Here is a 27,977-nt window from a genome sequence, read left to right on the forward strand (position 1 = left end):
GCGGCGCGGGGCCAATCAGCGGCGGGGGGAGTTCCCCCCGCCCATTGAGGCCGCCTCGCCCGCGCGCCCCGCGTACGTAACCGCCGCCGGCCCGCGGGAGCGGCCGTTGGGCTGAGGGGAGGGAGGGGGGGGAAGCGGGAGGGGGGGGGGAGGTTGGGGGGGGTGAGCGCGCGCTTCCCGCCCCGCCAACCGCCGCTGCGCGCGCGGGGAGGGGAGGGGGAGGGGGGGAGCGCGCGCCGCGCGCCGGCCACGCCCCCCCCGCGCTGCTATTGGTCGGCGGCTGCGCTCCCCCCGCGCTCCCCCTCCCTCTCCCCTCGCGCGCGCGCGCGCGGCCCCGGTGGGGGAGGGGAGGGGGGAGGGAGGAGGAGGGGGGGGGGCAGCACGTGCGCGCGGCAGGCGGGAGCGCGCGCGCGGGGCGGGCGATGTAAACATTCCACAAAAGGGCTCCCCGGGGAGCGGGGGGGGGTGTGGGGGGGCGGGGCCTGCTGCCTTCAGGGGGGGCGGGGCTTGGCGCCGTGACGCCCGCGCTGGGCTCCCCCGCCGATTGGTGGGCGCCGGGCGGGCCGGGCCAATGGGCGTGCGGCGGGGGCGGGCGGGGGGGGCGTGGCGCGAGGCCTAGCCGGACATTTTCCTCGCTCCCCCCTCCCCCCCCCCCTTCCCTCCCCGCAGCCCCTTCCTGGCGGCCGCGCGGGCCAATGGGGGCGGGGGCGGAGGGGGCGGGCGGGGGCGCGCGGATTGGCCGGCTGCTTGACGGGCGGGCGCGCTCCGCCTATCCCCGCGTTTCTCCCCCCCCCCTCCTTTAAACCCCTCCTCCCCCGCGCGCGGGGCGGGGGGGGCGGGATTTCCCGGGGAACAGAGGAGCGGGCAGCGCTCCGCGGCCGCCAGGCGCTGCCTCCATCTTCCCCCCCCCCCCTCCTCCTCCCTCCCCTTCCACCTCCTCCTCTCCTTCCCCCCCGCAGCGCCGCGGGGGCCGGCTCAGGGCCCCCCCCCCCCTCCCAGCCCCCGCGGGCCCCGCTTTGAGGTGAGGCCCGGAGCGGGCACGGGGGGGGGGGGGCTAAAGGAGGGGGGGGGGCGGGCAGGGCCTTGTGGGGAGCCGGAGGGGGCCGGGGTTAGGCCTGGGGGGGTGAGGAGGAGGAGGAGGAGGAGGAGGAAGGGGGGGTGGGGGGGGCATGGCGGCGGCGGGCGGGGCGTGCGGAGGCCGCTGGGCCAGCCGGGAGGTGCCCCCCGCCCCCCCCCCCCCCCCCGCCCCCCCCAGCCCCCGCAACAGCCCGCCCCGGAACCCCCCCCCCCGGCACCCGGCCCCGCCCCGCCCCCACCCCCCCCCCCAACAGCCCCGAACCCTCCCCCCGCGGCCCCTCCCCCCCACCCCAGCCCCGCCCCCGCCGCCCCCCCCCCGCACCCTAAAAGCCGCCCCCAGAACACCCCTCCCCCCCGCCCCAGCCCCCCCCTTCCAAACCCATCCAGCCCCTTTCCCCCCCCCCCCAAGCCTAAAACCCACCCCGGCTCTCCCCACCCCCCTCCCCAAAACCCTCTGACCCCTCCCACAACCGTCCCCAAATCCCCCCCTCCTCACCCCTTCCCCAACCCCTCCCACCCCACCCCCCCCCAAATCCTTCCCTAAACTCTCCCACCCCAAAACCTCCCCCCAAACCCCTCCCCGCCAGCCCCCCCCCCACCCTATTCCCCCCTAAATCCTTCCCCACCCCAAACCCCTCCCACCCCAAGCCCCCACCCCAAACCCGCCCATTCCCCCCCGGATCCCTCCCCATCCCTTATGGGTCCCCCCCGATCCCCAGCCCCACAGCGGGACCTCGCTGCCCCATTGGGCCCCCATTCCCCCACCTCTCTGTAGGAATTCCCTAAATCCTGCTCTTCGTACCCATTTTTTACCCTTTTTAACAGCCAGCCGCAGCCTTTGTATGGGGTCTCTCTGCGTGGCCTTATCCCACACCCTGCAGGGCTCGTGCTGTGGTTTTGACCCCACTTTCTCAGTTTTTGGGGTCGCCCAAGGCTGTGGGGTTGGTAGGGGTTGAAAAGGGGGCTGCTGAGCCCAGGGGGGGGCTTTTGGGGCCTGGGTTTGCAATGGGGTTTTGTAGGCTGGGAAAATAACGCGTAAGGGGTGTAACTGTGGCAAAGGGACGTCCCTCGTCCTTCCCCCAAAGAAAGCGGATGTTTGGGCTGCTAAAACGACCCCAAACTGCCCGATAATCGATGATTTTGAGCCAGGAGGGATCGGGACCTGCCGTGCCAGGCTGCTGGCCCTCCTCGGGAAGTTTTTAACCCCATTTCAGGAGTTTTGAGACACTGTGCCTTTAGATCGGTGCCCTCAGAGCCAGCGGGAACATTCCCCCGTCCCATAAAGGCCTCTGGGAGCGGGATCCTTGCAGTCGCCCACCCCAAAACCCTCTCCCTGTGCCCCCCGCCCCGCGAAGGTGCAGCTCTGCCGAGTGCTGCATGCTTGCTTTGGGGTGAAAAACCCAGGGAAAGGTTAAACGGGAGGTGTAAGGTGGGACTGAATCCCCGGGATGGGTGTCGGGATGGTTTTAGGGTCTTAACGCCGGGACAGCAGGCGTGGTCCTGCTCAGCAGGCTGTGCCCCAGCGGGGCTCAGGGTGGCTCTCCTGCCATGAGGACCCCAGGGGAACTCGCAGCAGGCGCTGGGTGTCCTCACCCCAGTGCAGAGAGTGGGATTTTCCTGCCTGTGGCTACTTGCTGGTGCGCTGAGTTGCCCAGATCCTATGGCCACCGCCTTGTGCTCACTGGCTCCGGAGAAAAAGCTTTTCTCCTCCAGCCTCAGGTGGTGGCCGGAGCCTCGGTGCGCCCGAGCCTTTACCCCGGGCATTGTCATGCAGAATCCCGGCCCCATCCCATCCCTGGGGGGCAGCTGGAGGTGCGTTTGGAGGCTGGGGGGGTAGGAGCAGGTAGTGTCCCAGCAGGACAGCAGTCCTCGGCCCCTGCAGGCGCTCTGGGGACCTGGTACGAGGCTGAACTTGAGAAAGCAACCTGAAAAAGCAGTGAGGCAATCTTCCCTCTTGTCCTACCCCCCCCCCCGAGTGAGAGGGGAGCCTGGCGGGGAGGGGAGAGGGACCCAGAGGGGATGAAGGGCTCCATCGCGCAGAGCCCGTGTTCTCCAGCACGTGGATCCGTCCCGACCCTCTGCACTGCTGGCTGCCGTGTGTATTTTTGGCATCTCCCCTCCCCGGGTGCCTCGCTGCGTTTGGTCAGCGATGGATTTGGGCAGGGGGGGCTCACCCTGGCTCGGGGAAGTCCCTCCTGGCCGTGACAGCCTGTGGGTAACTGTGCTGCGCCCGGGGGGCTGGAGAGGGGCTTCGGAGGAGCCCCACGGAATTAGAGACTGAAGAGGGCAGATCTCACCCGAGCTGTTGTGTGCTGGCACGGCTCTGCTTTGTGTGCCTTGGTTTTGGGCTGTGTGGCACACGGGATCTGAAGCCCCCCTGTCGGAGGGACGGGAGGCTTTGGGGGGGCTGCGCGCCTCTCGTGTGCGTGTCCAGCTTGGCACTGGGGCTCTGGAAGTGGTTTCAAAGCCATAGCAGGCTTGCTGCGTCTCACCTCCTCCTTTTTTCCCCTTCCCGTGGTTTTACGGCATCTCTCACACCTGACTCTCACCCAGCCACGTCCTTCACGTGGGACAGAAGTCGTTAACGTGAAGGCAGCGCTGCTTTTCTGTCGGGAAGGCTGTGCTTTTGTGAGAACCGTAACTGCACGCTCGGCGCAGGAAGACGAACCCTAATTCCTTTTCCCTGTCCCGAGATCTCAGCCACACAAACGACCGGCCCCGAACTTCCCCTGGTGAACTTGGCATTCCTGGTGCCGGCAGGGCGCGAGGAGTCGATGCCCTGGGCTAATTGCTCTGCTTTCCCCAGGTTCTGTAGCGCTCCCCGAGCATGAGTTCAGAATGAAGCGGCGCTTGGACGAGCAGGAGTCACCCGTGTACGCGTCGCAGCAGAGACGTATCACCAGCAGCACCGAGGCTTTCCAGCACCAGCACCGCGTGCTCGCCCCGGCCCCGCCGGTGTATGAGGCGGTTTCGGAGACCATGCAGTCTGCCACGGGGATCCAGTACTCCGTAACCCCCAGCTACCAGGTGCGTGTGCCCAGCGCTCGGCAGCCTGCTGGCGGTCCTGCTCTCCGACCGCCCAGCCCCGTGGTTTTGCACGGCAGGGTTCTGGGTTTGAGACGGGGCTTTGGCTTCCCAAAGCTCTCCTTTTAAGCTCTAACTTCAATTGAAGACTTGAAGACTATCAGCGTGGTTGTTCGGGTGGCTCCGAACCTGAAATGGGGTGTGATGTGGCTTTTTTTTGAACACTGTTCTTCAGTGATTCAGATCGTGATCCTAGAGGCAAGTCTGCACCAGACTTTGGCTCCATTTTTCATTTGCAAGGAGAAGGTTTGTTCTCAACAAACCTCGTGTTGCTCTGTCCCAAGCTTGTGATGTTGTGGGTGATCTTAACCCAAACAGGCTGCCATTTAGATCGCAGATTTTCAGGAAAGTGGAACTGTTAAAGAAAACGTGAGATCATCAGGTGGCTCCCTTCCCTCTGAGAAGCTGTCTGCTGCCCCCTTAGCAAGGGAATATCGTCTGGAAGAGAAAATCCTTCAAGGATGCACTGGAGGTGCCTCTCAGTGACAGACTAGGGGTAGACTTGCTCATCTCTGGCTTGTTTTGGCACGTCGCATCTTCCATGCTCATGCTGCTGGTTGGCCGTGCTCCCTGCCTAGTGCCTAATTTTACGCATAGTTTCTTCCTTATTACTGCAGAGGGGATATTTGTGCAGAAAGTAGCAGCCGCAAAGCTGAAGAGCCTGCAGGCAGATGCTTGCAGGGCCTGGAGAGAGGACGAGTTTATTGCTGGCAGTCCCTTTAAACGGGACTTGAATGGACCAGCAAACAAATTGTTTAATGAGAAGGGTTAAAACAGAAAAGTACAGCCCATCCGAAAGATGCTTGAGTAGAAAACAAAGTCTGTTTGTGCAAAATGAACAGTAATTGCTCTTTTTTTTTATTACTTTAAAGGGTTTTTAGTGCTTTCTCAAAATTCTGGTTTCATGTTTAAAGGAGGCCTGAAACTGCCCCGAGTTTGCTGGGACCAGACAGCCTCAGCTTGCCCAAACCGGACGGCAGGAGCGTGGCAGCTCGTAGAGATACATTCATTCCAATCCCTGAATGTGCCAGCATTTTTTTTTTTTTAGGGAAAAGACAGAACCTTGACTGTCTAAAAACCCCGTTTCCAGCTCCTTTTGCAGTTTTCTTATGTTAGTGCTAGCCATGAGACAACCAGGGAGCGTTCCAGGCTGGTAAGGTGCCCCTAACATGTGTGGAAGACCGATGGTGGTGCTGTGCTTCCCCTGATGGCATTTTTGTCTCCCCAGGTGTCGGCTGTGCCGCAGAGCTCGGGCAGCCACGGGCCGGCCATCGCGGCGGTGCACAGCGGGCACCACCACAGCACGCCGGTGCAGCCGCACGGCAGCCAGGTGGTGCAAAGCCACACTCACCCGACGCCGCCGGCCGTGCCCGTGCAGGGGCAGCAGCAGTTCCAGAGGCTCAAGGTGAGGCCAAGCGTTGCTCCTCCGTTAGGAGAAGGCGCGGGTGACGTTGCCAAAATGTTTGTTTGGCGCTTTTCTGACCGCATGGCTCCTGTGGGAGTAACGGGGGAGGAAGGGAGGCTCTGGTGGTGGATTGCGTGCTGTAAAATCCTTGAAAAATGGAGAAACCTCCACCAGAAATAACCCATTTGTGTAGTTCCGTTGATTCGGCTCTAGCAGTAGGCACGTGCATGAAGTGATGCCCAGTTCTTCGTCTCTTCCAAGTAGCCTCTTCCAGGTTTGCTGGGAACCACCACTTTGTAGGGCAAGAAGCCCTTTCCTTTCCCTGAGCAGGAGACTTTGTTCCTAGAGACCTCTGAAAGTGGTTTTATAACCTGGGCTTCTCCCTCCCAGTGACATTGACGGCAGATCCTCCACTGAGGCAAGAGTGGGACCGTAGGTGCCAGCCTCTTTTCCCGTGCTGTGTTTAATTTCAGAGTGAAGGGAGGGTCTGTGCGTAGCTCTCGCAGCTGACGAGCACGTGGCCTGGCTGCTGGAGCTGCTGGGTACCCAGGGCTCTCACTTCAGGCTGGGGCTGTGCCTGAAAATTGGATGTTGGTACATGAACGCTTCATAAACTTCTTGCTGTTGGAGGTGTAAAACAATTTACCGCCCACAGTTGCCATTTTCAAAATCCTTCTGTGTCGAACTGAAATGTCTGGAAAAAGTACAAGCGCGTACCTGGCAGACATCTACTACGCTGAGTATGTCATTTCGACTTTCTGCTTATTCTTAGGCTTCCATAATAATTTCCACATCTGAATGCAGGAAAAATACTCAGTTCTGTTTATCCTAGCAGTTACTTCAGTTATGGTGAGATGGTAATTCTGGAGTATATTTTTCCTGACTAATTCTGCTGATCTTTGTTTCTTTCTTTTTTTTTTCTTTTTTTCCTTTCTTTTTGGTACAGTTCTGTCTTGTGAGCCGGGAACAGGGAGTGAGCATCTCCTATTGAAATGGGGCTGGTAATACACCAGCCAGGCTCGTGGTCTTTTGCTCCTGAATTCCCTGCCCGGGCTCAGTGCTGACAGCTGTATCTTCAAGTACGTGTTTTCCAGAACAACGGAGGTGAAATAAAATCTCTGCTAATGTAACCTGTCTGTTCTGTCTCCAGGTGGAGGATGCATTGTCTTACCTTGACCAGGTGAAGCTGCAGTTTGGTAGCCAGCCACAGGTCTACAATGACTTCTTGGATATTATGAAGGAATTCAAATCTCAAAGGTAATGCTCCGCATTCTGCTTTGCCGTCCAGGTGTGTGTGTGGGCATGTGAGCACGCAGCAGGAGCTAACCTCGTCCTTCCATTTGCAGGGTAACACATCTCCCCAATAGTGTAAAACAGTTGAGTACTTTCTCTTCTGAAAGTGAGATTCATTTCTTCTTTTGTACTAAATCTTGGCTTAGAGCAGCAGTTCCCATGTTTGGCCTTTGTGGCTGACTCATCTGGCTGCCTGGTGGTCTGCCTGTTAGCAATGGTCAGGCCTGGGGATAGACCTCATTCATACAAAATGCTGTCTGGGCTAATAAAATAACTCCTGTGTCATTCTTAAGCTCGGTAATACGTTTATAGGAATGAGATTTGCTTTGTTCCATAGCTTACAGATGATAAGATAGAAATTCTAATGGAGAATTATCATGCAGAGGGTTTGGTTTACCACCGAAAGGGAATTAGAGGATTGTGACATTTTGTTCTCGCTCCTCTTGCAGCATTGACACTCCGGGAGTGATCAGCCGTGTATCACAGCTCTTCAAGGGCCACCCAGACTTGATCATGGGCTTCAACACCTTCTTGCCACCTGGTTACAAGATCGAGGTGCAGACGAACGATATGGTGAACGTGACGACACCGGGGCAGGTTCACCAGATCCCCACTCACGGCTTGCAGCCCCAGCCGCAGCCCCAGCCGCAGCATCAGTCGCAGCCTTCAGCGCAATCAACCCCAACACCAGCACAGCCCGCGCCGCAGCCACCGCCTGCCAAAATCAGTAAGGTGAGAGAAAGACTTTATGTGGCCTGTGTTCACGTGTGGGGAACCTGCTGCCTCCAGCTGATGGTGGTGTGGAGCTGGGGAACGAAAAAGGAGGTGTTAGGCTGCTTTTTGCTAATATTCCTGAGCCCTGCTCGTGCTGTCCTTCTGCTGGTGGGTTGGCTTCACCTGTTCAAACTTTGAGGTGTGTACTAGCTGATATGGCAATAACGCAGATAAGCCAGCTTGAAGGTTTGGAAAAGCCTCGTGACTTTAAATGGGAACGCAGAGGTGCTCAGAACATCTGGTAAAATGCATGGGCAGTACCTAAGGAGTGATCCAGCAGCCCTGGGAAGAAGGCCCCAAGAATGCAGTCGAATTTGCAGGAAGGGCTTCTTAATTAAAGCTCTGGGCACGTGATGAACTGCCTGCTTTTGTGTATATTGTCTCAGAATAACCGAAATCCTAAGAAATCCCTCGTAAAGCCGAGGCCGTGATAATGACGTTGCTCTTGGTGTGAAAGCTTGTGTGTGGTTTCAAACGTTGGGGGTAATGAAGTTTTTAGGAGAGCTTGCTGAGCGATGCGGTAGATTGTGCGTTGCGTGAAGTCTTGTTTTCGGACTGGACATCTGTTGTAAAACGAAAACAAACAGAAAGGGCATTCTAGCGCAGCCATCGTTTGCATGGGTGCAGGGTTTGTTGGCAAAGCTGAAGTGCAAGGGGTCAGGCAAGATGACCATGATGTTGTCTTTAATTATCGGTTTATGTGCCTGAAACTGAGACCTTTCAATAACAAAGGGAATCTGACGCTGTGCTGTAGATGCATTCCAGATGCTGCTGTCCAACAGATGTATTTTATGTGACTGAAAACAAAATAGAATAATGTAAGAGGCATCGAAGGAGCTTAGTCTAGATAAAATCTCCTATTTCAGCCTGAAAAAGTGCAAAGATTTGAGTGCCTTAGGGAGGGAAAGAATCCCCAAAAGTTTCAGTGGTTGGTCTCTAAACTGTACAATTAGCTAACGAATGGCTGGAAAAGAGAAGAGAAGGGATGGGGAGTGTGGGGGGAGGAATACGTAGTTAGCGAGCAGCAGGATTTACAATATGGCAAGAAGATAATCTCTAGGTGAACATTGGTGGGACTTGCAACCTCTTGTTCAGAAATGGCCAACAAAAACATGCCGGAAGACTTGTAAAGCTGAAAACTTAAAAGCCGAGACATGCCAGAATTAGCTTACCTGAGCCAGCTTTCAAGGCCTTTCTCCAAAGCACGCAGGTAACACCTGGGCTCGGTGAGAGCTGGCAGTCTCTCATTGCTGTGGGCTCCGTGGTTTTCTCCCTGGGTCGTCATCCTAGAAAATGTTGAGATGATGTTGGTGGAACTTTAAAATGAACCTGAGGGAGGTGCTGGATCTCGATGAGGTTTCCTTAGCAGGCAGGTACTGTTGTAGGTAAGCAGGGTGGGTAGGTGTTGGTTAGGGTATGCAAGGTGATTACTCTGAGAGTCTGACCTGTGTGCTCTTTGTATCAATAGTGGGAAAAATGCAGTTTTCCCTTGCTGTCCCCTTCCTTTATGCATCTCAGCATTCTTAACTAGAGGTGAAATAACTTGTAGTGCTGCAGCGAGCCATACCTAAGTGTTTGGGGTGGGGAAAAATCAAAAACAATCTTCAAAGGAAGCGCAGCAAAAGTCCTCCGGGGCTAGTATATGGGTAGAGACTGACTGGATGTAGTAGCAGGGAATTCTGTACCACTGCTGTCTGCGTGATGCTGTGGCTCAGAATCCCTGTGGGCATCAGGTAGGCTTATGTGCTGGCTGCTTCCTCTGGTTACGGCACATAGATACAAGAAAAGTTCCTTTATTCAAAGCGTCAAGAATCCGCTCCTGTCTGAAATGGCTCCTTCTCCTCTTAATGACTCCTTCTCCTCTTAGCCATCCCAACTGCAGGCACATACCCCTGCCAGCCAGCAGACTCCCCCGATTCCACCGTATGCATCGCCACGCTCGCCGCCGGTCCAACCTCATACACCTGTGACAATCTCTCTGGGAACCACACCATCCCTGCAGAACAATCAGCCCGTTGAGTTTAATCACGCCATCAACTATGTCAACAAGATCAAGAATCGGTTCCAGGGACAGCCAGACATCTACAAAGCCTTCCTGGAGATCCTCCACACCTACCAGGTGAGTTTTGGCGATGCCTGTTGGAGTATGAGGAAGGTTATTTCTCTTTCTTTGCTGTGGGGAGCCAGCTGTGCCTGGGATGTGCATTCTGGTCTTCTGCTGGACTTGATCTTGAGGAATTTTTCCAAGCTAAGTGAGTTTCAGGTTATGTTAAAAGTAAAGAAATGACTTCCTTCATCGGTGTCGTGCTAGTCCATGGCCCAGCATTTAATACAACTCTTTGCTTAAGGAGCTGAGACCCTTGCTGTTTCATTCTCCTCATCATTGAGGGCTATTTCTCTTTGCTACTTACATAGTTGAGACGTCCTTCCCTCTGACACGTCTCCTCTTTACTCTGACAGAAGGAGCAGCGGAACGCCAAGGAGGCAGGAGGCAACTACACGCCCGCTCTGACGGAGCAGGAGGTGTACGCGCAGGTGGCTCGCCTCTTCAAAAACCAGGAGGATCTGCTCTCAGAGTTCGGGCAGTTCCTGCCTGATGCCAACAGCTCTGTGGTGAGTCTGCCCGGAGACGAGCTGGAAGACCTAGTGGAAAACTTTCTTCACATAGCCAGTGTTCAGAAAAATGTGTTTTCCTGGTTTGTTTCTAGGAAGTTTTTGTGGAGGGGTCTTTTTCTGAGTGTGGGATTGGGGTCAGGGTGATTGACTCTGTCTTGGGTCAATAAATGCAATTCCTTTGCCTAAAAAGGTTGTCCCAAGACTGCCGTAACTGCAGTAAAATACATGAGTTACCTAGAGCTAGGAGGAGCGGGCGTACTTTTTTTGGCCCTGTTAGGTGGAACTCAGCTCTAATTCTCTTGTGGCTTTTGTTTCTTAGCTGTTAAGTAAGACAACTGCAGAGAAAGTGGAATCGGTGAGAAATGATCACGGCGGCACCGTGAAGAAGCCCCAGCTCAACAACAAGCAGCAGAGACCCAACCAGAACGGCTGTCAGATCCGACGGCACTCAGGAACTGGAACAACCCCTCCGGTCAAGGTAAGAGCCCGTGCTCGTTGTGAATGTGTGGTGCTGGTCCTAGAGCTGCTGGGAATCAGCTGAGGGAAAGATGTGTGCCTGCATCTTTGTCAGAGCAGAACTTAGAGCAGAATCGTGTTGGTTTGTCTTATAATAAACCTTGTAACACAGAAGTGAGTGATGATTTTCATAGCTGAGTTTACCCCTTTCATGTTACTCACACTTTGAGAGAACAGGGCTTTGCAGTGTAAGAGGAACGGTCTGATGGCCGGGTGGTTTTGTGGCTCTGCATTAGGCACAATGCTTTATTTGAAGGTGGTGGCTCTTGCCTGGTGAAGAAAAGCATTAGCCTGTGTAGCTGTATCATTTAAATCCAGTGGTTTACCTCCCCTTCCAGTCTTTCTCCTCCTTTTCAAATAAAACACAGCAAAATAGAACGTGTTTTGGAGGCAGCTTTCAGCCTTTCTGAGGATGTGGAGTGTGGTGCCCCAATGGAGAAAACAGAGGATCTTGCAGTGGAATGCAAGAGAAATACATTGATTTTAGGGAGGTATAACAAGAACTGAATGAGTGGTGGTTAAAAAACAAAAAGCAAACAAAACAAACAAACAAACAAAAAGATGACACAGGTCTGATTTGGTAATTCTGCAAACTAGATAAAAAATTGAAACAATAGCTGTTTATAGCAGCCCATTAGAGAAAAGGATGCAACCTCATATTGAAAATATTGGGAATTGTATGATACTGATTAAAGATTAATATATTTACATATGGGGCTCACTTTCAGACAAGTTTCCTTCTGGAAAAGTCATCTTTTTTATTTGTGAGCAAGCGGCGAGCTCAGAAGGCTGAAACCCCTTGTGTGATGCATGGTCAAAATAAGGCAACTTCCTCTGCTGAACAGCTTTTTTTCTTTTTTTTTTTTTTTTCCTTTTTTTTTTTTTTTTAACAGAAGAAGCCGAAGCTGCTTGGTTTAAAAGACCAGTCTTTGGCAGAAGCCAGCAAGCATGGCGTGGGGACAGAATCTCTGTTCTTTGAGAAGGTGAGATTTGGAGACAGCAATCTCGTGGCACTGATTTATGTTCCTCGTGTGTATACATCCTGAGCTTTATCACAGGGAAGTTTGTGATCTCCACACCACAATGACAACATCGGTCGGCTTGACCTCAGATGACCTGAGCTAAGTCAGACCTGCAGGGGGGGCTGGAGTTAGGTGATCTTTAAGGTCCCTTCCAACCCAAACCACGCTGATTCCCTACACAAATATCCGTGTCTTTTTCCCCGAAGGTCATTCTCCAGCTCTTCACCTGCTGCTGATGCTCTTTGGGAGGAAGGCCTGGCTGGGGGCTATGCCTACCAATGCTCCTGAAAATGTGCAGGAATGCGAATCCTTTCTGTAACACACCTTATGAAATGTTTTCACCTTTCTGAAATCCCCACCCAGCCGATGATGCGCCTTGTTTATCCTGCCGTGGTAGCGCTGTTTGCTGTGCCCCTCCACAGCCAGATGCCTGCAGGCTGGGAGCTCAGTTTACAACGCAGCTGATTCATGTCAACGTCACTTTTTCCCCCCTTTTTTTTCCCCTGAGAGATGCATCTAATGCATTGCACCGTTGTCACCTGTTGCTGGTGTACCACACACGACAGAAGAAGAATGTGTGGGAAGTTTCCAAGTGGTACCTTGGTGTTTTCCCTAAGATGTCCATACATTTCTTTATGGCTCAGAAGGGAGCGTGTAGTGAAAGCAAACAAGCCTTTCAAGCAATTTTCATGTGTTGATGAAAGCCTTGCTTGCTCCCTGATGGCGTGCTACGTTCTGCAGCATGCTGTAGACCAGCTAACGGTGACTGGGAACCACTCCATTGCTCGGAGGATGTGTAGGTGTTAACATGAGTAAATGCAGAAATCCCTGCTGCAGAGTTGTAGCTGTAATGACGAATCCCTTAATGATGATAGATCTGTTTGATGCGTGGATGCTAACTGTTCTCGTGGGAAAGGTAATGGTGTCGGAATTAATCGCTGGGTTTTCTCAAGCTGAGGAGCTAAGGGTTACAGAACCTGGCTTGGCTGTGATAACCTGTGATAATCCAGCGGTTGGGGTTTCATTCTTTGCTTACAACTCCCTTCTTCAAGGTAATGCTCCTGCGTGTAGGGTGCTGGTGGTGCAAGGCATGCCCAGCAAGGAGACCACTTGCTTTGCTTCTCTGGCTCCATGGAGTTAGGCAAGCTCCCTCCCAAGAGTTTTGCTTTCTCGTTGTGTGTGCAATCCCCATGCATAGGTGGACAGCACAGCATTGAATCCAGGTCTCCCAGACAGTGCTAGACAACTTGATTTCACCTCGAGACCAACCACTTTTCCTCTTCTCTTTCCCCCAGGTCCGCAAAGCTCTGCGCAGCACAGAAGCATACGAAAACTTCCTCCGCTGCCTGGTGATTTTCAACCAGGAGGTGATCTCCCGGGCAGAGCTTGTGCAGCTCGTCTCTCCTTTTCTGGGGTAAGTGGAGCCTGCTTCTTTCTGGAGAGGAGAGGTTCGATCCCATCAGTCTGTTCCTGTTGCAGAGCCAGGGAAGAAATGCCGACCTTTGTGGTCGTGTGGCACAGGGGGAGCCAGGCAGCGGTTTCTTGAGCTGTCCAAGTGAAGCCCCCCACGCTGCCCACTTCCTCCGCCGTTGCTTGGCTTGACTTTCATCTGCGTGGCCTGCCACGGCTTAAATTGCCCACCCACGGAGTGACTGCACGAGTTGCTGCTGTGCAGCCGAGATCTCCTGTTTCCTCCAGCCCAGCCTGAGCGCCGGGAATGTCCACTGTCAGGTGCCGTGCGCTGCTGTGGGGGCAGGAAGATGCTGGTAGCTCCTGGAAGCCCCTCGATGGTTCTTTCTGTGCAGGTGCCACGTGCTTTACGTTTTCAGACTTTTTTCCTTTACTGGAGCAGAACAATAAGCGCCCTGCTTCGGTTTTCCTTCTGACTTCACACTCCCTCTTCCCTTCCTTGTCCAAGAAGCGGCCGGAGAGTTTTTTTGGAGATTCCCAGCAATGGCAAGCAGTGTTCAGGTGCAGAACTGGTCCTGCTTTTTGTCTTTTCCTTTTTCAGAAGAGCGAACAGAATTACTCCTCAGCATGTTGCTGAGGTGTCTTGCTCTAGAGTCATGGATTATTTCACTCGAGAAAAAAATCGACAGCCTAATTACATAGGAAATGCCCCCTGAAAGAAGTGTTCATACAAACCCATTAAAATTACAAAAAAGCAAAAGGCAGCTGAGTTCTGTCCTGAAGCCAAAACTGATAATCAATACTACAGTTTAAATAGAAATTATAACTTCCGCAAGTGCCCGTGCTGCACGGAACAAGTCTGTATTAATCACCTAAAACCCCTGCAATAATTATCCTCTTGTCAACTTCAGGCAGCAAGATAAATGCTCCTTTTCACTGTGAATTGAGCTCCCAGTTCTGCAGGAGAAGGCAATAGCAATGTAGGTGAGGTTTGGGACCCTGTTAGGCTGGCTGCTGTGCAAAGAAGTGGCCCCGAGGAGCTTGCACTCCTCCTGGAATTAGGTATCAGGGGGATGCTGGCTCTGGCTAGGAAAGGTGAAGTCTCCAACCAAAGAAATCTGCATTTCTCCCATCCACCATCTGTGCTCCCAGCTGTAAGGATGAATGCGCTGGGAATGGAGCAATGCAATTCTCTTCTTCCAGAGTCGGACATTAGCAGCTGTCACATAACGAAGAAGCAGTAAATGAGCGGTGATTCAATTAGCTTCAGTAACAGGTTCAGCTCCTCCTATTGCTGGAGCTCTGTGTGAGATAAGCGGAGCTGAACAGGTGCACTATTTTAAGCTAATAAGTTCAGAAAACACTTTTTTTTCTTGCTGCTTTCCAGCTTGGGAAGTAGAGCTCTGTTTTAAGGTTAGGAACACTGGCAGACACCTAGGGACCTGGGCTTGGGTTTGCTGCTGAGGTGTTTTGGTTGGCCCAGGTGCAGTCCACAACCCGATCAGCAGACAGGTACTTGGTTCCCATTTTGTCAGGCTCCGTGGGAGTGAGACTGAAGGGAGAGGGTCCTCTTGCAGCAGGCTGATAAATCAGAGGAGCTTCTTGGGCACTGTGTGCACGTAGCAAGCAGCTGTAGCCTCAGGGTCACAGCTCAGCGCTGCCTGATCTCTACTCTGCTGCTTTTTCACTTCATTCATTTTATTTTCAGGAAATTCCCAGAGTTGTTCACTTGGTTTAAAAACTTTTTGGGGTATAAAGAGTCTGTTCACATGGAGACGTATCCGAAGGAACGGGCCACGGAGGGGATTGCCATGGAGATAGACTATGCCTCCTGCAAAAGACTGGGCTCCAGCTACCGCGCCTTGCCCAAGAGCTACCAGCAACCCAAGTGCACGGGGCGGACGCCGCTGTGTAAAGAGGTAAGGTGTGCTCAGATGGGGAACACGCGGCAGAGGAAGGCTGTTCCCAGCCTCCTCAGAGGGATGGAGAGAGGTTGAGGGGACCTGAAGGCCAGGATGGGGGGAATTTGCTTTGTATCCTGGCACTTGGGAGGGTTTTGAGATTTCAGGGCGCATCCGTGCATGGTGCTGGCTGCCTCTCACACGTGCACGGGCACACCGTCCTGGCTCGGGCTCTCTGCAAAACATGTTGAGGCCCAGGGTGAGCGCACCCTGAGGTGCTCCTGGTGGCGAGGGAGCACTCTGCTTTCTTGCAAACGTGTGGATTGTATCCAGAAGCGATTTCACAAGGTGAGGCTTCAGTCTAGGAATGGGTTGTGCCCATAGCTGGCAGGGAGCTGCGATGCCCACGTGGCTCTGATGCCCTCTGCTCTTCTCCAGCGGTGCTTGTGAAAGAGTTGCACGAAGCACTGGGGAGCAGCTGGAAAAAAAATGTTTGTGGGGTTTAAATACTGAAGTAAAATACAGGAGCGTTAGATGTGTACGATGTTTTATGTAGTATGCGTGTGAGAAGAACGTTCAGATTACTGACTTAGGAAAGGAAATGTCAGGACAAGTTTTCTGTATTGTCTTCATGTGATCCCAGGGATCTCTTACAAAGGAGTATGTAAATTAAGAACGTTGCTGCCCTTCTAACCAAATTCCCGTTTCGCCTGCTTTCAGACTTGTCTCTAGTCCAAGCTTAAAAGAAAGTCACGTTTTCTGCAGACAGAGGCACGCGAGGGATATGCAGGAGAACCTTTCTTTCCCCCTGAAATGCTAAGAGGACCTGTGTTGAGCAAAGGGGCGCTGCTGCAGGAAACGGGCTCCCTGCAGGTAGCATTGGTGCTGAAGAGGCGAATCTGGCCTCGCGACGTGGTGCTGCAGCATCAGAGGGACTCGTGGAGCCCTGTCAGGTGTTGGGATTGTGGTCAGAGTGGGAATGGTGCTGGCTGATCCCAGTCCTTCACTGGTGTCAAAGGCAGTGTCATGGGGTGAGCGAGCGAGTGCGGGTGGCCAAATCGAGCACTCAGCAGGGATACGTGGTTAGCTGAAACGGTGGTGGGGTGGTTGGTGGGCACCACCCGGGCAAGAAATAACTGCGAGGCTTTAATCTAAGTCCTGACTTGTCTCCCAAAAGTGTCTTGTGTGTGATGCAGTTACAAACTTTTCTTTCTGTGAGAATCTAATGACTCAGTTCTTCAGGCTTCAGGTTTATGAAAATCGGGCTTGACTTTGAAGGTTGCCTGCCAAAATCCTCCTTTCGTTGCCTTTGGCCTCTCGGAGGCTTCTTTTGAACGTTCTGCTCCCGCTTTGGAGGCGGTGAAAACTGCAGGTGCTCAGCATCTTTGTCAGGAAAAGCGTTGCTGGGGTATGGATTTATATCCCTAATTAGCCTTCGTTGGAGGTAGAAACCGTGTCCTAACAGTCGTGCTTAACGTGATGACCACCCAGTGCTGTCGGTGATGAATCAGATGTGTGACTAGTGAGCCGCAGCCAGCTGGCTCACCCGAAGGAACGGAAAAGCTCCTTTCACCTCGCTTTTTTTCCTCCCTCACAAGTTTTTTCTCGCAGCTCCACCTGATGAATTTTCCAGACGGCAGCGACATTTCAGCCCTGGCTGTTTGGGGTTGCCCTGTGAGCACTGGGCTGTGGAAGGGAGACAATGTCAGATCTCCATCAGCAGCCGAATATCTCTCAGCCCTGTGCCACCCCCCTCAGAAGCCTGCCTGACGTTTGTCTTTCCCTCTCTCACTCGAAGGTTTTGAACGACACCTGGGTCTCCTTCCCTTCCTGGTCTGAAGACTCCACGTTTGTGAGCTCCAAGAAGACACAATACGAAGAGCACATCTACAGGTGTGAGGATGAGCGCTTTGAGGTAAGGGGTTTTTTCCCTCATCCCTGCCTTGGAAACCTCGGGGCTCTGTAAACAATGAATGATCTTAATGCAATTACATCCTCAATACCGCCGGGTATGATCTGTTTTTATTTTGTCACCCGTTTTCTGCATAAAAGCTCGCGTTCTCATAGAGCAAGAGGCAGCAGCTGTGTACCCACATCCCACTCCAAGCTATCCCTGCCCCTCGAGGGGCTCTTTGCACCGAGCTCTGTTCCTGGTGCTCCAGATGGAATTGTTCAATGGCTGGTGTATAATCGATGCACCTTTTTTTGTCCTTACTGCCCACGTAGAGCACAAGACGACGCTTTCCCCTGTAATAATCTGAAAAGCAATCCGTTCAGGATGTTAAGTGATTGACATCCTGCCTCGAAACGGGAGTTAGCTTGGCAATTACCTGGATGTGCTCACATTTGTCACGTCCTTTTGTAGAGGAACTGTCAATTGTGTTCTGTTCCCTTATGGAAAATGTAATTCCCTAATTGTATCGTTCCGGTAGCCTTTAAGTTCTGATGCAGTATTATCGAGGCAGCAGATAAAATACATCTGGATTATTTTAGCACAGCCAAATGTGGAAACCACAGCCTGAGTACACCTCATTAAAGACGCGTGGCTTCTGGTTTCTTGTCCCTTCTGCGTTGCTCTCTGTAAAGTACCACGTTTTGTCTGCTCACCTCTGCCTAACGCACCGTTCCCTTCAGCTGGATGTTGTCTTGGAGACCAACCTGGCAACAATCCGCGTCCTTGAGGCAATCCAGAAGAAGCTGTCACGCTTGTCTGCCGAGGAGCAGGCCAAATTCCGACTGGACAACACCCTGGGCGGCACCTCGGAGGTGATCCACCGCAAGGCTCTCCAGAGGATATATGCTGACAAAGCAGCCGACATCATCGATGGGCTTCGGAAGAACCCCTCTGTTGCTGTTCCTATCGTGCTGAAAAGGTACTGCACTGACACAGCCCTTCGGGGGGGTGATTGCCACAGGACAATTAATGCACGATAGGTGATCCAGAGCTAAACGTGGCTAATTTCCGCCCCTAATGGGTTTAACCTGCACAACGATGGGACTTGAGAAATGCATTTTATGTTCTGGTCAGTTGCTGTATGTCCTAACTATCGCCCAGAAACAGGGAATTAACCTCCTGAAACACAGATGTCACCAGCTCAGCTTTTCTCATCTCCCCTTAAACCTTGTTTCCTCCCCAAGCTGTGCGCAGCAGCATCAGCACCTTGTGTAAGGTGAGGAAGCTCTGTGCCACGTGCATTGTTCACAGCTAAATCTGATCCCTTTCCAAATCCCGCTGCTGCACGTGACCCTGGGCTCAGATTGCGGTGCCTGTACCGTGCTCAGATTCCCTGTTGGTTTTCTGTTGTCAACCCCCTGGTCATGAGAAGGGAGTGGATGCTGCAGCTCCTTGGGGACGTGCGAGGAAGTGTGTAAGCAGATGGCTGTGTACATGTCTAATAAAGCAACGTGTTCTGCTTGCCCTCTTGGCGTGTAAACAGCAAAGTGCTCCCTGAGAACACAGCAACTGTAAAACCAGTTAAAAGGAGATCATCTTCCCCAGATGCTTACTGTCTCTGGGGGCTGGCTGCTGTGTCTCAGGGCTCTGACAGCTGAGGGAAGCTGCCTTGTTGCTGGTGCCTGCAAGGTCACAGTTTGCCTACCCTGCTGCGAGGACATTCTTCTTGGGGACAGGTCTTGAGCCACCACGGCTGTGTAGGACAGCTGGCTGCATTGGGTGCTGTGCTTGAGGTATTGAGTGGAGGTATTGGAGTCTGCTCCCTGGAAGCTCAGGTGTGCAAAGGGGTTTATTCAGGAGAGCATGTGTAGCGTACTCCTCCTGAAAACCGTCCCACAGAAAGGAGTTTTATGTTTATGCACATTTCCTAGGGCTTAGGTTTCCTCTACGTGCTCAGAGTGGGACCTTTATCTCTCTTATCTCCCCCTTGTTTTCTTGATTCAAGGTTAAAGATGAAAGAGGAAGAGTGGCGAGAAGCCCAGCGAGGGTTTAATAAAGTCTGGCGGGAGCAGAACGAGAAATATTACCTGAAATCCTTGGACCACCAGGGCATCAACTTCAAGCAGAACGATACCAAGGTCCTGAGGTCAAAGAGTCTCCTCAATGAGATTGAAAGCATCTATGATGAGGTAAGAATGTCACCAATGGCTTCCTTCCCTCAAGCCTGTATGGTCTTTGTGTGTGGTTTCAGTTCCTTTCCCCAGCACTCGATGCTGGGGAGGTTGGAGAAGCGGGATGCTCACCTGGAAAGGGGCTGCGCTCTGTGTTTGGATACGTGGAGATGTTTGTGTTTGGGGGAGGGTTTGTTAATGCTGTCGGCAGCAGGTGGACTCTGGTTCTGGACAGAAACGGGATGGGAAATGTGCGTAAACAGGAGAAATGTTTACGAACTTGTGGCATCTGTTGCAAAGAACCTCCTGCTTCGAGTGGGCGGCAGGTCTGGTCGCTTCCTCCCTTCCAAGGGGGTGCAGCAGTGCTGGGAGAGCTTCCTGAGAGGTTGGTGGGCAGGGAGAGGTGTTCCTGGGACTAACTGTGCCCTGTGTTTCTCGTTTGTAGAGGCAAGAGCAGGCCTCGGAAGACAACGCCGGCGTACCCACAGGCCCGCACCTATCGTTAGCCTACGAAGACAAGCAGATCCTGGAGGACGCCGCCTCGCTCATCATCCACCACGTGAAGCGGCAGACGGGCATCCAGAAAGAGGACAAGTACAAAATCAAGCAGATTATGTACCACTTCATTCCAGACCTGCTATTCGCTCAGCGAGGTGAACTCTCCGACGTGGAAGAGGAGGAAGAGGAAGAAATGGACGTGGACGAAGCTACTGGAGCTGCGAAAAAGCACAACGGTGTTGGGGGCAGCCCGCCCAAAACCAAGCTGATGTTCAACAACACAACGGCCCAGAAGCTGCGGGGCATGGATGAGGTCTACAACCTCTTCTACGTGAACAGCAACTGGTACATTTTCATGCGGCTGCATCAGATCCTGTGCTTGCGGCTGCTGAGGATCTGCACCCAGGCCGAGCGGCAGATCGAAGAGGAGACGCGGGAAAGGGAGTGGGAGAGGGAAGTGCTGGGCATAAAGCGAGACAAGAGCGACAGCCCTGCCATCCAGCTGCGGCTGAAGGAGCCCAGTGAGTGTCCTGGGGTGTGAGGTTGGGGATGGCTTCCCTTTGTAGCCTGTTGGCAGCGCTTGCTTGGTGTCTTCAGGCAGTGGTGATGCTTGAAGACATCTCATTTCTGCTATTGCGGGGCAGCAGGGAGTTGAGGGAGGAGAAGGGAAGGTGTGGGGCAGCTGGGATTTGTAGCAGAACAGTAATACACAGCAGCTGTTCCATGCCAGCTTTCATTTTACACCGGTGTGTCTTCAACACCCTTGAGTTCCCTGATCAAAAGCTGTCTGTAAAGGGAAATTCCAGCAGCTCTCCAGCTGAAGCGGGCAGAGCGGTCTGAGGACCAAAACCCTCGGCCCGTTTGCTCCTAGCGGCAGGGCTGTTGGTGGGAAGGACCCTTCCTGTGGGCCGCGTGTTCATCCCCTGCTCTCTCGGTGCAGTGGACATCGACGTGGAGGATTACTACCCGGCCTTCCTGGACATGGTGCGCAATCTGCTGGACGGGAACATGGACTCGTCGCAGTACGAGGACTCCCTGCGCGAGATGTTCACCATCCACGCCTACATTGCCTTCACCATGGACAAGCTGATTCAGAGCATCGTTCGACAGGTGACTGCCCGCGAGGGCTGGGGGGCGGCTGGGGGCTGCCTGAAGCGTGTGTGCATGTGGTGCTGCTTGCTTAAAACCACCAGGTCACAAGTAAGCAGCAGAACTGTGGCTATTTTTTAACCCAGCTCAGAGGCTGATGTAAGGAGAGGTGATGAAAGGTAACTCCTGGTGTATTTAAATCATCGAGATGAGCTTTTGTGTGCGTGTGGAGTTCTCCCTTTGTTTTCCAGGAGCTTTAGTGATATCAGTATTCAACTTCAAAGTATTTCCTGAGCTAATCGTGCTTTGAAAAAGAATTGAATAACGTTTAAATATTTTTTTTTCAGTGTTGTAGGAGCAGTGCATGCCTTTTCTAAAAAGCTTTGTCTCTTTTATCTGGCTGTTTGAGTAGCTCAGTGTGGTGGATAAACTCCAGTCCTTTTGTTGGGCATATAGGAAGAATGTGCGACCAAGGGATAAATTCTTGGTGTGCCTTTTTGTAGTGGAAAGAACAAAACCAGATGCAAGAGGCTGGACGTGGAATTGCTGGAGAGGCCTTTACTCTTCCAGGAGAATAGAGCAGCTTTTCAGAAGTTCTTTATTTCAGCCCAGAGATTCACTGAATTGAAAAGACAGTTGAGCGACTTCATATTTTAAACTCGTACAAAATAAGGATTCCATCTGAAATCTCCCACTCCTCTCCTCGGAGGCAGAAGCAAACCCTTGCTGTGGACAGCCCCACGGGGCACCAGTCCTTTCCACCCTGCTGCTGATCGGTGTTCCCTGCCCGTAGCTTTTTCCTCTGAGCAGTTACAATTTGCCAGCCACGTTTCTTGGTTTTTTTTTGTTGTTGTTGTTTGTTGTTTTTTTTTTTTTTTATAAAGATAGTGGTGGTGTTTTTACGTTGCCACAGAGATCATCTGCAACTGGAAGAAGTTACTAAAATGTAGCCTTAAACTCATGCACTTTAAGCCTTTTTTTTCCCCTATTTTCTAATTCAAGGGCTGAAACACATGGTTATGTCTTTGTTTCTTTCTGTTCTATGCTGATGGGCATGCAGCAGACTCCAGTGAGCTCCTCATCCACGGTAACTTTTATTTTTAAAACCCATAATGCAGGCAAGTGAAGATGCACGTTCAGCCGTGCATGCTGCTTTTCTTTAAAGTCAAAACCTGCTGGGTGCCACTTACACCAGGGGGGTTTAGAGGCTTTCTCACTCTTCCAGCTGGCTTCTGTGCTCGGGGTTTTGGTAGGTCATCCAGGTTCTGCGTGTTACAGCAAGTTCTCCCGAGTGCCTTAGGCGAAGAGAAATACCTTTTGCAAACGGAGGCCCCAACCACAAAGGCTATTTCTTCTTTTTTGGCTTTTTTTCGCTCACGAACACCTTCCCTGTGTTCCTCCTTTTCGCAGCTCCAGCACATAGTGAGCGACGAGATCTGTGTGCAGGTCACGGACCTCTACCTGTCGGAGAACAGCAACGGAGCCACGGGAGGCCTTCTCACCTCGCAGTCCTCTCGTACCCTTCTGGAGGCCACCTACCAGCGCAGAGCTGAGCAGCTCATGTCAGAGGAGAACTGCTTCAAGGTAAGGCTGGGCTGTGAGCCTCAGCATAAAAGCAGCAAGCAGTGAAGGGGATGCTCTGTAAGAAGCTGCTGGTCCTTTGAAAACAGAGCATTGTCTAAGCACCAAAGTGTCCTAGGCTTTCTGTAGCTCTGAAACTTGAAATGAACGTTTTGGTGGTGTGTTCCCAAGCTTTTGGTGCCCAGAAGCAGCTCTTTGGTGACATTTCCAGTGTGCTTGGAGCTGCTCTGTGGCAGAACCTGCATCAGTCCAGGCAGGCAGAGTGGAATGGCACATGGGGTGTTAATGCTTTGGTGAGGGCCCCTCAGAAATGGGCCTTTGAGAAGGAGCACGTTTCTGGGACCAGCAGTGAACACCCCGTGTGCTTCACAGCGTCTTCAGATTGTATCGTGCTGGCTGATTTGCTGTCACCAGTTTTAATTTGTTAGCTCAGACCTTCCCATTTGTCTTGTCTCAACCTTTGCAGACCGCGGAGAGATCTGCTAGGACTGACTGGGCATTAAATCATTGCTGACTCTGTGCGTTGCTGAATAAAGCTGGGGCACGGTGCTAATCAAATCCATCCTGCTTTGCCCAAGATGCAGGAAGTGGTCAGGCCCTTTTTGAGCTAGTAAAATACTTGGGAGAAAAGCCCGTGCGTATAATCTCTCTTCCCTTTCCCTCAGAATTAAGCTGGGGGCTCAAGAAGGACCCGTACCCCTCCAAAATCAACCCAAAAAGATTTATTACAAAGCTTTAATCATGTTCCTCAAAGACTGTGCAATTTGCCAGTGTTTTCCCTTGCTGTCGGCAATGCAGGAAGCGCAGCTTTTTGCCTTACAGTATGCAAACTTGCTTCATTCTTCCTTTGCCCCGGTGAGAAGTGGAGGATTTTTTTTTTCCTGTTTGAAACCTCCTACTGAATCCCTTCTGCCTTTTGCTTTGTAGCTGATGTTCATTCAGAGCAGAGGCCAAGTTCAGTTAACCATTGAGCTGCTGGACACGGAAGAGGAGAACTCGGATGACCCAGTAGAAGCAGAGGTAAGAGCAGCTCGTCCAGGGAGCTGATTGTGGCAGCCAGAGGTGTGCCGAACAAGGGTGTCCAGCTGACTTGTTGTGGTCTGCTAGCAGAAGGTAGAGATGTCAACGAAACCCTGTGAAGCTTTAGCTGGTGTGAGCAGGCAAATCCCTCTTGGTTTGTTTTGTATTCGAGGAGCCTTAAAACCACGTAGAGAAGCCTTTGGGGGGTTAACATGCAAGGAACCTTCCAAGATGTTTGTCTGTGTAGCTTCCAGCTTACCCTCCTCGGCCACCCCGCGTTGTCTGGTGGGTGTGCCGCGGCTGACCTTGTTGTGTGCTCGCTTCCAGCGCTGGTCGGACTATGTGGAGCGGTACGTCAACTCCGATTCTACCTCCCCCGAGCTCCGGGAGCACCTGGCCCAGAAACCCGTCTTCCTGCCGAGGTGAGCGGCCGGGAGCCCTGCCTGCTGCATGTCTGGCCGGGAAAAGCAGAGCGCCGTGCCCTTGTGGTGTGGTCTCGCCTCTGTTTTAATGCCCCTACAGCAGCCGTGACCCTGGCAGCATGGCGCAGAGGCACTGTGCTGCTGCTCGTCCTAAAAGCCTGTGGGTCCACCCCAGGCTCCTGCTCTCCAGTGACTGAGAGGGCCGGGGACTCGCCAGCCTGCTTGGTGGCAGTCCTGCCTCGGCTCCTGGGACCCCTCCAGCTAAAACCAGTGGGTGCCACCTCAGGGCTGTTTGTGAGCAGGGAGCTGAGCACGCTGTAGCTGTGGTTTCAGCAAGACAGAAACCCAGTGACCTGTCGCAGGGATCTGAGCCTGAAGGAACTTAATCTGAGCTCGGGTTCTCGAGGGGCCAGCACAGATCCACCAGCTCCCCCCGGCCTTAGCAGCACTGGAGGGTGAGCACTAATCCCAAGAGGGGTTCTCTGGTTTGCAGGAATCTGAGGCGGATCCGTAAGTGTCAGCGTGGTCGGGAGCAGCAGGAGAAGGAAGGGAAGGAGGGAAACAGTAAGAAGTCCATGGAGAACGTGGAGAGCTTGGACAAGCTGGAGTGTAAATTCAAACTGAACTCCTATAAGATGGTGTACGTGATCAAATCGGAGGATTACATGTACAGGAGGACCGCTCTGCTGCGAGCTCAGCAGGTAGGAGGGGGCGGAAGACCTGGGGCGGGCAGCTGGTGTTTCCCGGTACCTCTTGCTCCCAAAGTCAGGTGGGGAGAGTCAGATGAAATGTCCTCGGGGTCCCAGTCAGAAACGTTCAGCGATCTTTGTGCTGCCGGGAGGATGGTGTGCTATTACATCCTCCCGAGACACTAAAGATCTTCTGAACGTTCCTAAGATGTAATCTTGTGTTCTGCCTTTTGCCCTCACCATCCTCCCACCTCTCCTCCCTTTTCTCCAGAGAGCTTTGTTACAGTAGGGCAGTGGTTTCGGCTGTTAGCTCTCAGATTTCTTCCAGGAGACATTTCCCCTGGGCAGCAGTCCCCCTGCTTTAGGGAAGACCCGTCCTCTGCATGCTGTCGTGGTGGCTTCTGAGACCGTGTGCTCTTCCAGGGCTTCCCCAGAGAGGAATCGATCAGGGTGCAGAGCATCAAACGCCTTCTGCCCCAGTGCATCCCCCTGGGCACCATCTCTCGGCCTTTCCTGTCCCCACAGTCACTGGGAGTGGGAGCCCTCAGGTCGCTCCACACGGCAGAGCCCCGCAGACACACGGCAGCAGGGCCACCGTGCTGCTTTTGTGGCAAGGATGGGCACAGGGAGGTCCCGGCTGCAGGAAATCCCCAGGGGTGCCCTTCCAGGGCTTCAAAGTCCTGGTCCCAAGGAACAATTTGGGTGGAGAAAAGTGATTTGGTGCTCAGAATTCCCTGACACTTTTGTCGTCCCTTGGGAATATTCCTTCCCAAAGGAGAAAAATGGGGAGCTTTAGCAGCGAGCTCCAGTTCCAGCATGGCTATTTAGTCTTGGAGTTTAAAGTACTTCACTCGAATTTCATTATAATCCACGGAAAACAAAATGTTAAGCAGAATCCCATTGCTTAGAATGTCAAAGAAAGCGAAAAATGCCAGATCCCGGCAAAAGTTGCTGGCTTAAGCAGCCAGAAGCAGAGGTGCCTGAGAGGCTGTCAGCAGTAGTCTTTCTGTAGCTGCAGAAGTTTGTTTTCAGTTTATTAATTTGTTTTTCTGAGCAAAGTACTGACCACTGAGAAAATTCACTAGGAGATGAGGGAGTGGGAGAGGTGTGCGCTGCTTCCTGCCCGGTAAATCAGCCCTCTGCAGCTCGGCTGGTCATTTAGTTAGACTTACAAAACAGCTGCTCTCACCCATTTCTTGCTGATGTAATACAAGTAATGGTTTTATTTAGTTCTTTGTAGTTTTGGTAATCTTGTATCCACATCAGATAAGAGTTCCGTTTCAGTAGTGAGTCTTCAAAACAGCGCTATTGAGGATTTTTATCTATCCCATTCAGTTTGCCCAAAGTTTGAGAAGTTCTCTCTCAAGATGCTATGTACCATCACAGAGAATCCCAACATGAGTCAAATTCATGAACTTTTAAGAATATGACATGAAGCAAAGCCTCCCAGAGGACTGCTGAAGGAGCTGTAGAAGCTACGTGTTAGCTACGAACTTGTTGGCCTTAATGGTTAACACTCAGAGAGGGGCAGTCCTTCGGGAGGAGAAGGAAAATAATAAAATACATCAGTTTTAATCTTGAGGGTTTCATTATATTTACTGGTTTAAATTACGATCGTAGTCACTGTTTTTAAGCCAGGGTTTTAAACCATCTGTCCTGGATTTGACATTCCCTAAACAGATGCTGTGACTCAAGAACACGCGCACTTCTTCCTAGCGTGCTGCTTTTGTTAAGCCAGCACCTCTCAAGCGTTCTTCATTTTCCGTAGCAATCGTGTTGCCAGCACGTACAATGCCTGTTGAGCTGGCCCATGCGTGCAGGGCTTTGCTTCTCCCAGCCTCTGCTTGTGTGTTTGCTGCTGGGGGGGTGACGGGGAGCATCTTCATCTTCCCCTGCCATTAGCAAGGGTCGGTGTCTGTGTTCCCAACTCCCTCGGGCGCTGCGCCTCGCGGTTGTGCTGACTCGCAGCCTGGTTCCTCTGCCGAGAGCTGTGTTATGCTGCAGCCCGAGGGCTGGAGCCGCCTCCTTGTAACACCTCTTCTGTTTCTGCAGTCCCACGAACGAGTGAGCAAGCGGCTGCACCAGCGGTTCCAGGCCTGGGTGGACAAATGGACCAAGGAGCACGTCACCCGCGAGATGGCAGCCGAGACGAGCAAGTGGCTCATGGGCGAAGGGTTGGAGGGCTTGGTGCCCTGCACCACCTCCTGTGACACAGAGACCCTGCACTTTGTGAGCATTAACAAGTACCGTGTCAAATACGGCACGATATTCAAGACACCGTAAACGCCCTGGGCCAGGGAAGCTCCCGGGAGATGTGTGTGTGTGCGTGCGCATCAAGGAAACGAGGAAGATGCCTTTCTCCCCTCACTGTGTATCTCCGTAACATGGCCACCTGACTAGTGCGTGGCTGGTACAAGCTGTCACCAGCGGGATTTCTCTGTAGGATCGTGGCTCTCCACCAGCGCCTGCTGGGACCCCTGGCCGCCGGCCCCTTGACTTCAGCATGCGCCCCGGAGGGACGGACCCTCCTCTGAGCCGAGCGGTCCCAGAGAGACACAACGAGCTCGTACGCACCAGCAGCGGTGGGGCTTAACTCCCCGGCGGCCTGAGCGGCGAGGGAAGAGAAGCGGAGGAGGCTCTGCACCACCCTGACGCCTCGGTGGTCTTCAGATTTCCTTGCCTGGATGTGTCCCGAAGCCCAGAGGTGCCCGTCGCGGACTGGATTCTCCTCGGCAAGCAGGCTGGGCTCCCGCGGGGGGTCCCCGGGCACTCCGGCCTCACGGAGCGGCCCCTCGGTCCCTCTCACTTGGCTCTCTCCTCCCTCCCATGCTGGACTCAACCAGTGCAGATCGGTCTGTCCTTTCTAGTGCCAGTGGAACTGTTTTTTGTACCTGCTTGTTTACTAGTCTCTCCTAGTGCCATGCACCAGCTTTTCACACACATGTACGTACACACACACAACAGAGAACAACACAATTTTAACATGTTCCCCTCCTTTTTTGTAAATAAATGTACAAATTGTCAATTTTTGTTTTTTTTTTTCTTTTTTTTTTTTTTTTTATTAAAGGAAGTATGCTTGATGTGCTAGCATAACTGTACTAGCTTCTTGTGTACCATAGTACCAGGTGGCTTGAGAATTAGTACCGACAGACAGACCTACGAAGACATTTATTACACTTTTTACCAAAGGGAGTTATCATTGTAGTGCTTTTGTGTGGAAACTTTTTTCTCCTTTTTTTGTAAATAAAAACGATGTCTTTGTTCTTACTGGAGGAAGACGCTCGCTCACCCGCAGCCCTGTCCCTCGCCTGAAAGGCGCCGTGCAGCGTGCGCTTGGGGTGGGGAAGAGGGGGCACGTCCAACCACTTGGCGATCGGCTCCACAATCCCAGAGGAGGAAGCAGAAGCAGCGCGTGTGTTTTGCGGTTAATGCAACCAAGGTATGAGCAGTCTGTTGAGATATATAAATATATATTATATAACTTTTAGTTTTTTTATTTATTTATTTTTTCTCCT

The 27,977-nt window shown here is 52.9% G+C and overlaps 1 protein-coding gene across 3 annotated transcripts; it reads left to right on the plus strand.

Moving 5' to 3' along the window:
- The first annotated feature begins 36 nt into the window (after positions 1–36).
- SIN3A (SIN3 transcription regulator family member A) lies at positions 37–27,832 on the plus strand. 3 transcript variants are annotated; one of them, XM_084293779.1, is made up of 21 exons: positions 37–72; positions 3,884–4,104; positions 5,390–5,566; positions 6,717–6,823; positions 7,309–7,591; positions 9,501–9,752; positions 10,094–10,246; positions 10,569–10,727; positions 11,659–11,748; positions 13,083–13,201; positions 14,906–15,116; positions 16,897–17,013; positions 17,733–17,971; positions 18,998–19,181; positions 19,609–20,182; positions 20,602–20,771; positions 22,161–22,334; positions 23,259–23,351; positions 23,679–23,773; positions 24,267–24,474; positions 26,515–27,832. In XM_084293779.1, the coding sequence occupies exons 2-21, from the start codon at positions 3,916–3,918 to the stop codon at positions 26,743–26,745; spliced, it is 3,825 nt and encodes a 1,274-aa protein (XP_084149905.1). In that variant the 5' UTR covers positions 37–72; positions 3,884–3,915; the 3' UTR covers positions 26,746–27,832. The 3 variants fall into 3 exon arrangements, with proteins under 3 accessions (XP_084149905.1, XP_084149906.1, XP_084149907.1); XM_084293780.1 differs by lacking the exon at positions 37–72 and adding an exon at positions 949–1,021; XM_084293781.1 differs by lacking the exon at positions 37–72 and adding an exon at positions 3,671–3,809.
- Positions 27,833–27,977: the final 145 nt, after the last annotated feature.

The sequence above is a fragment of the Netta rufina genome, assembly GCF_964035555.1.
Source record: "Netta rufina genome assembly, chromosome: 11".
NCBI lineage: Eukaryota > Metazoa > Chordata > Aves > Anseriformes > Anatidae > Netta > Netta rufina.

Bases quoted from the DNA above. Each gene is read 5' to 3' on its own strand.
- SIN3A (XM_084293779.1), top strand. From the start codon at position 3,916: ATGAAGCGGCGCTTGGACGAGCAGGAGTCACCCGTGTACGCGTCGCAG. The intron at 10,247-10,568 runs GTGAGTCTGCCC...TTTGTTTCTTAG, and splicing joins CTGATGCCAACAGCTCTGTG to CTGTTAAGTAAGACAACTGC. The intron at 24,475-26,514 runs GTAGGAGGGGGC...CTGTTTCTGCAG, and splicing joins CTCTGCTGCGAGCTCAGCAG to TCCCACGAACGAGTGAGCAA.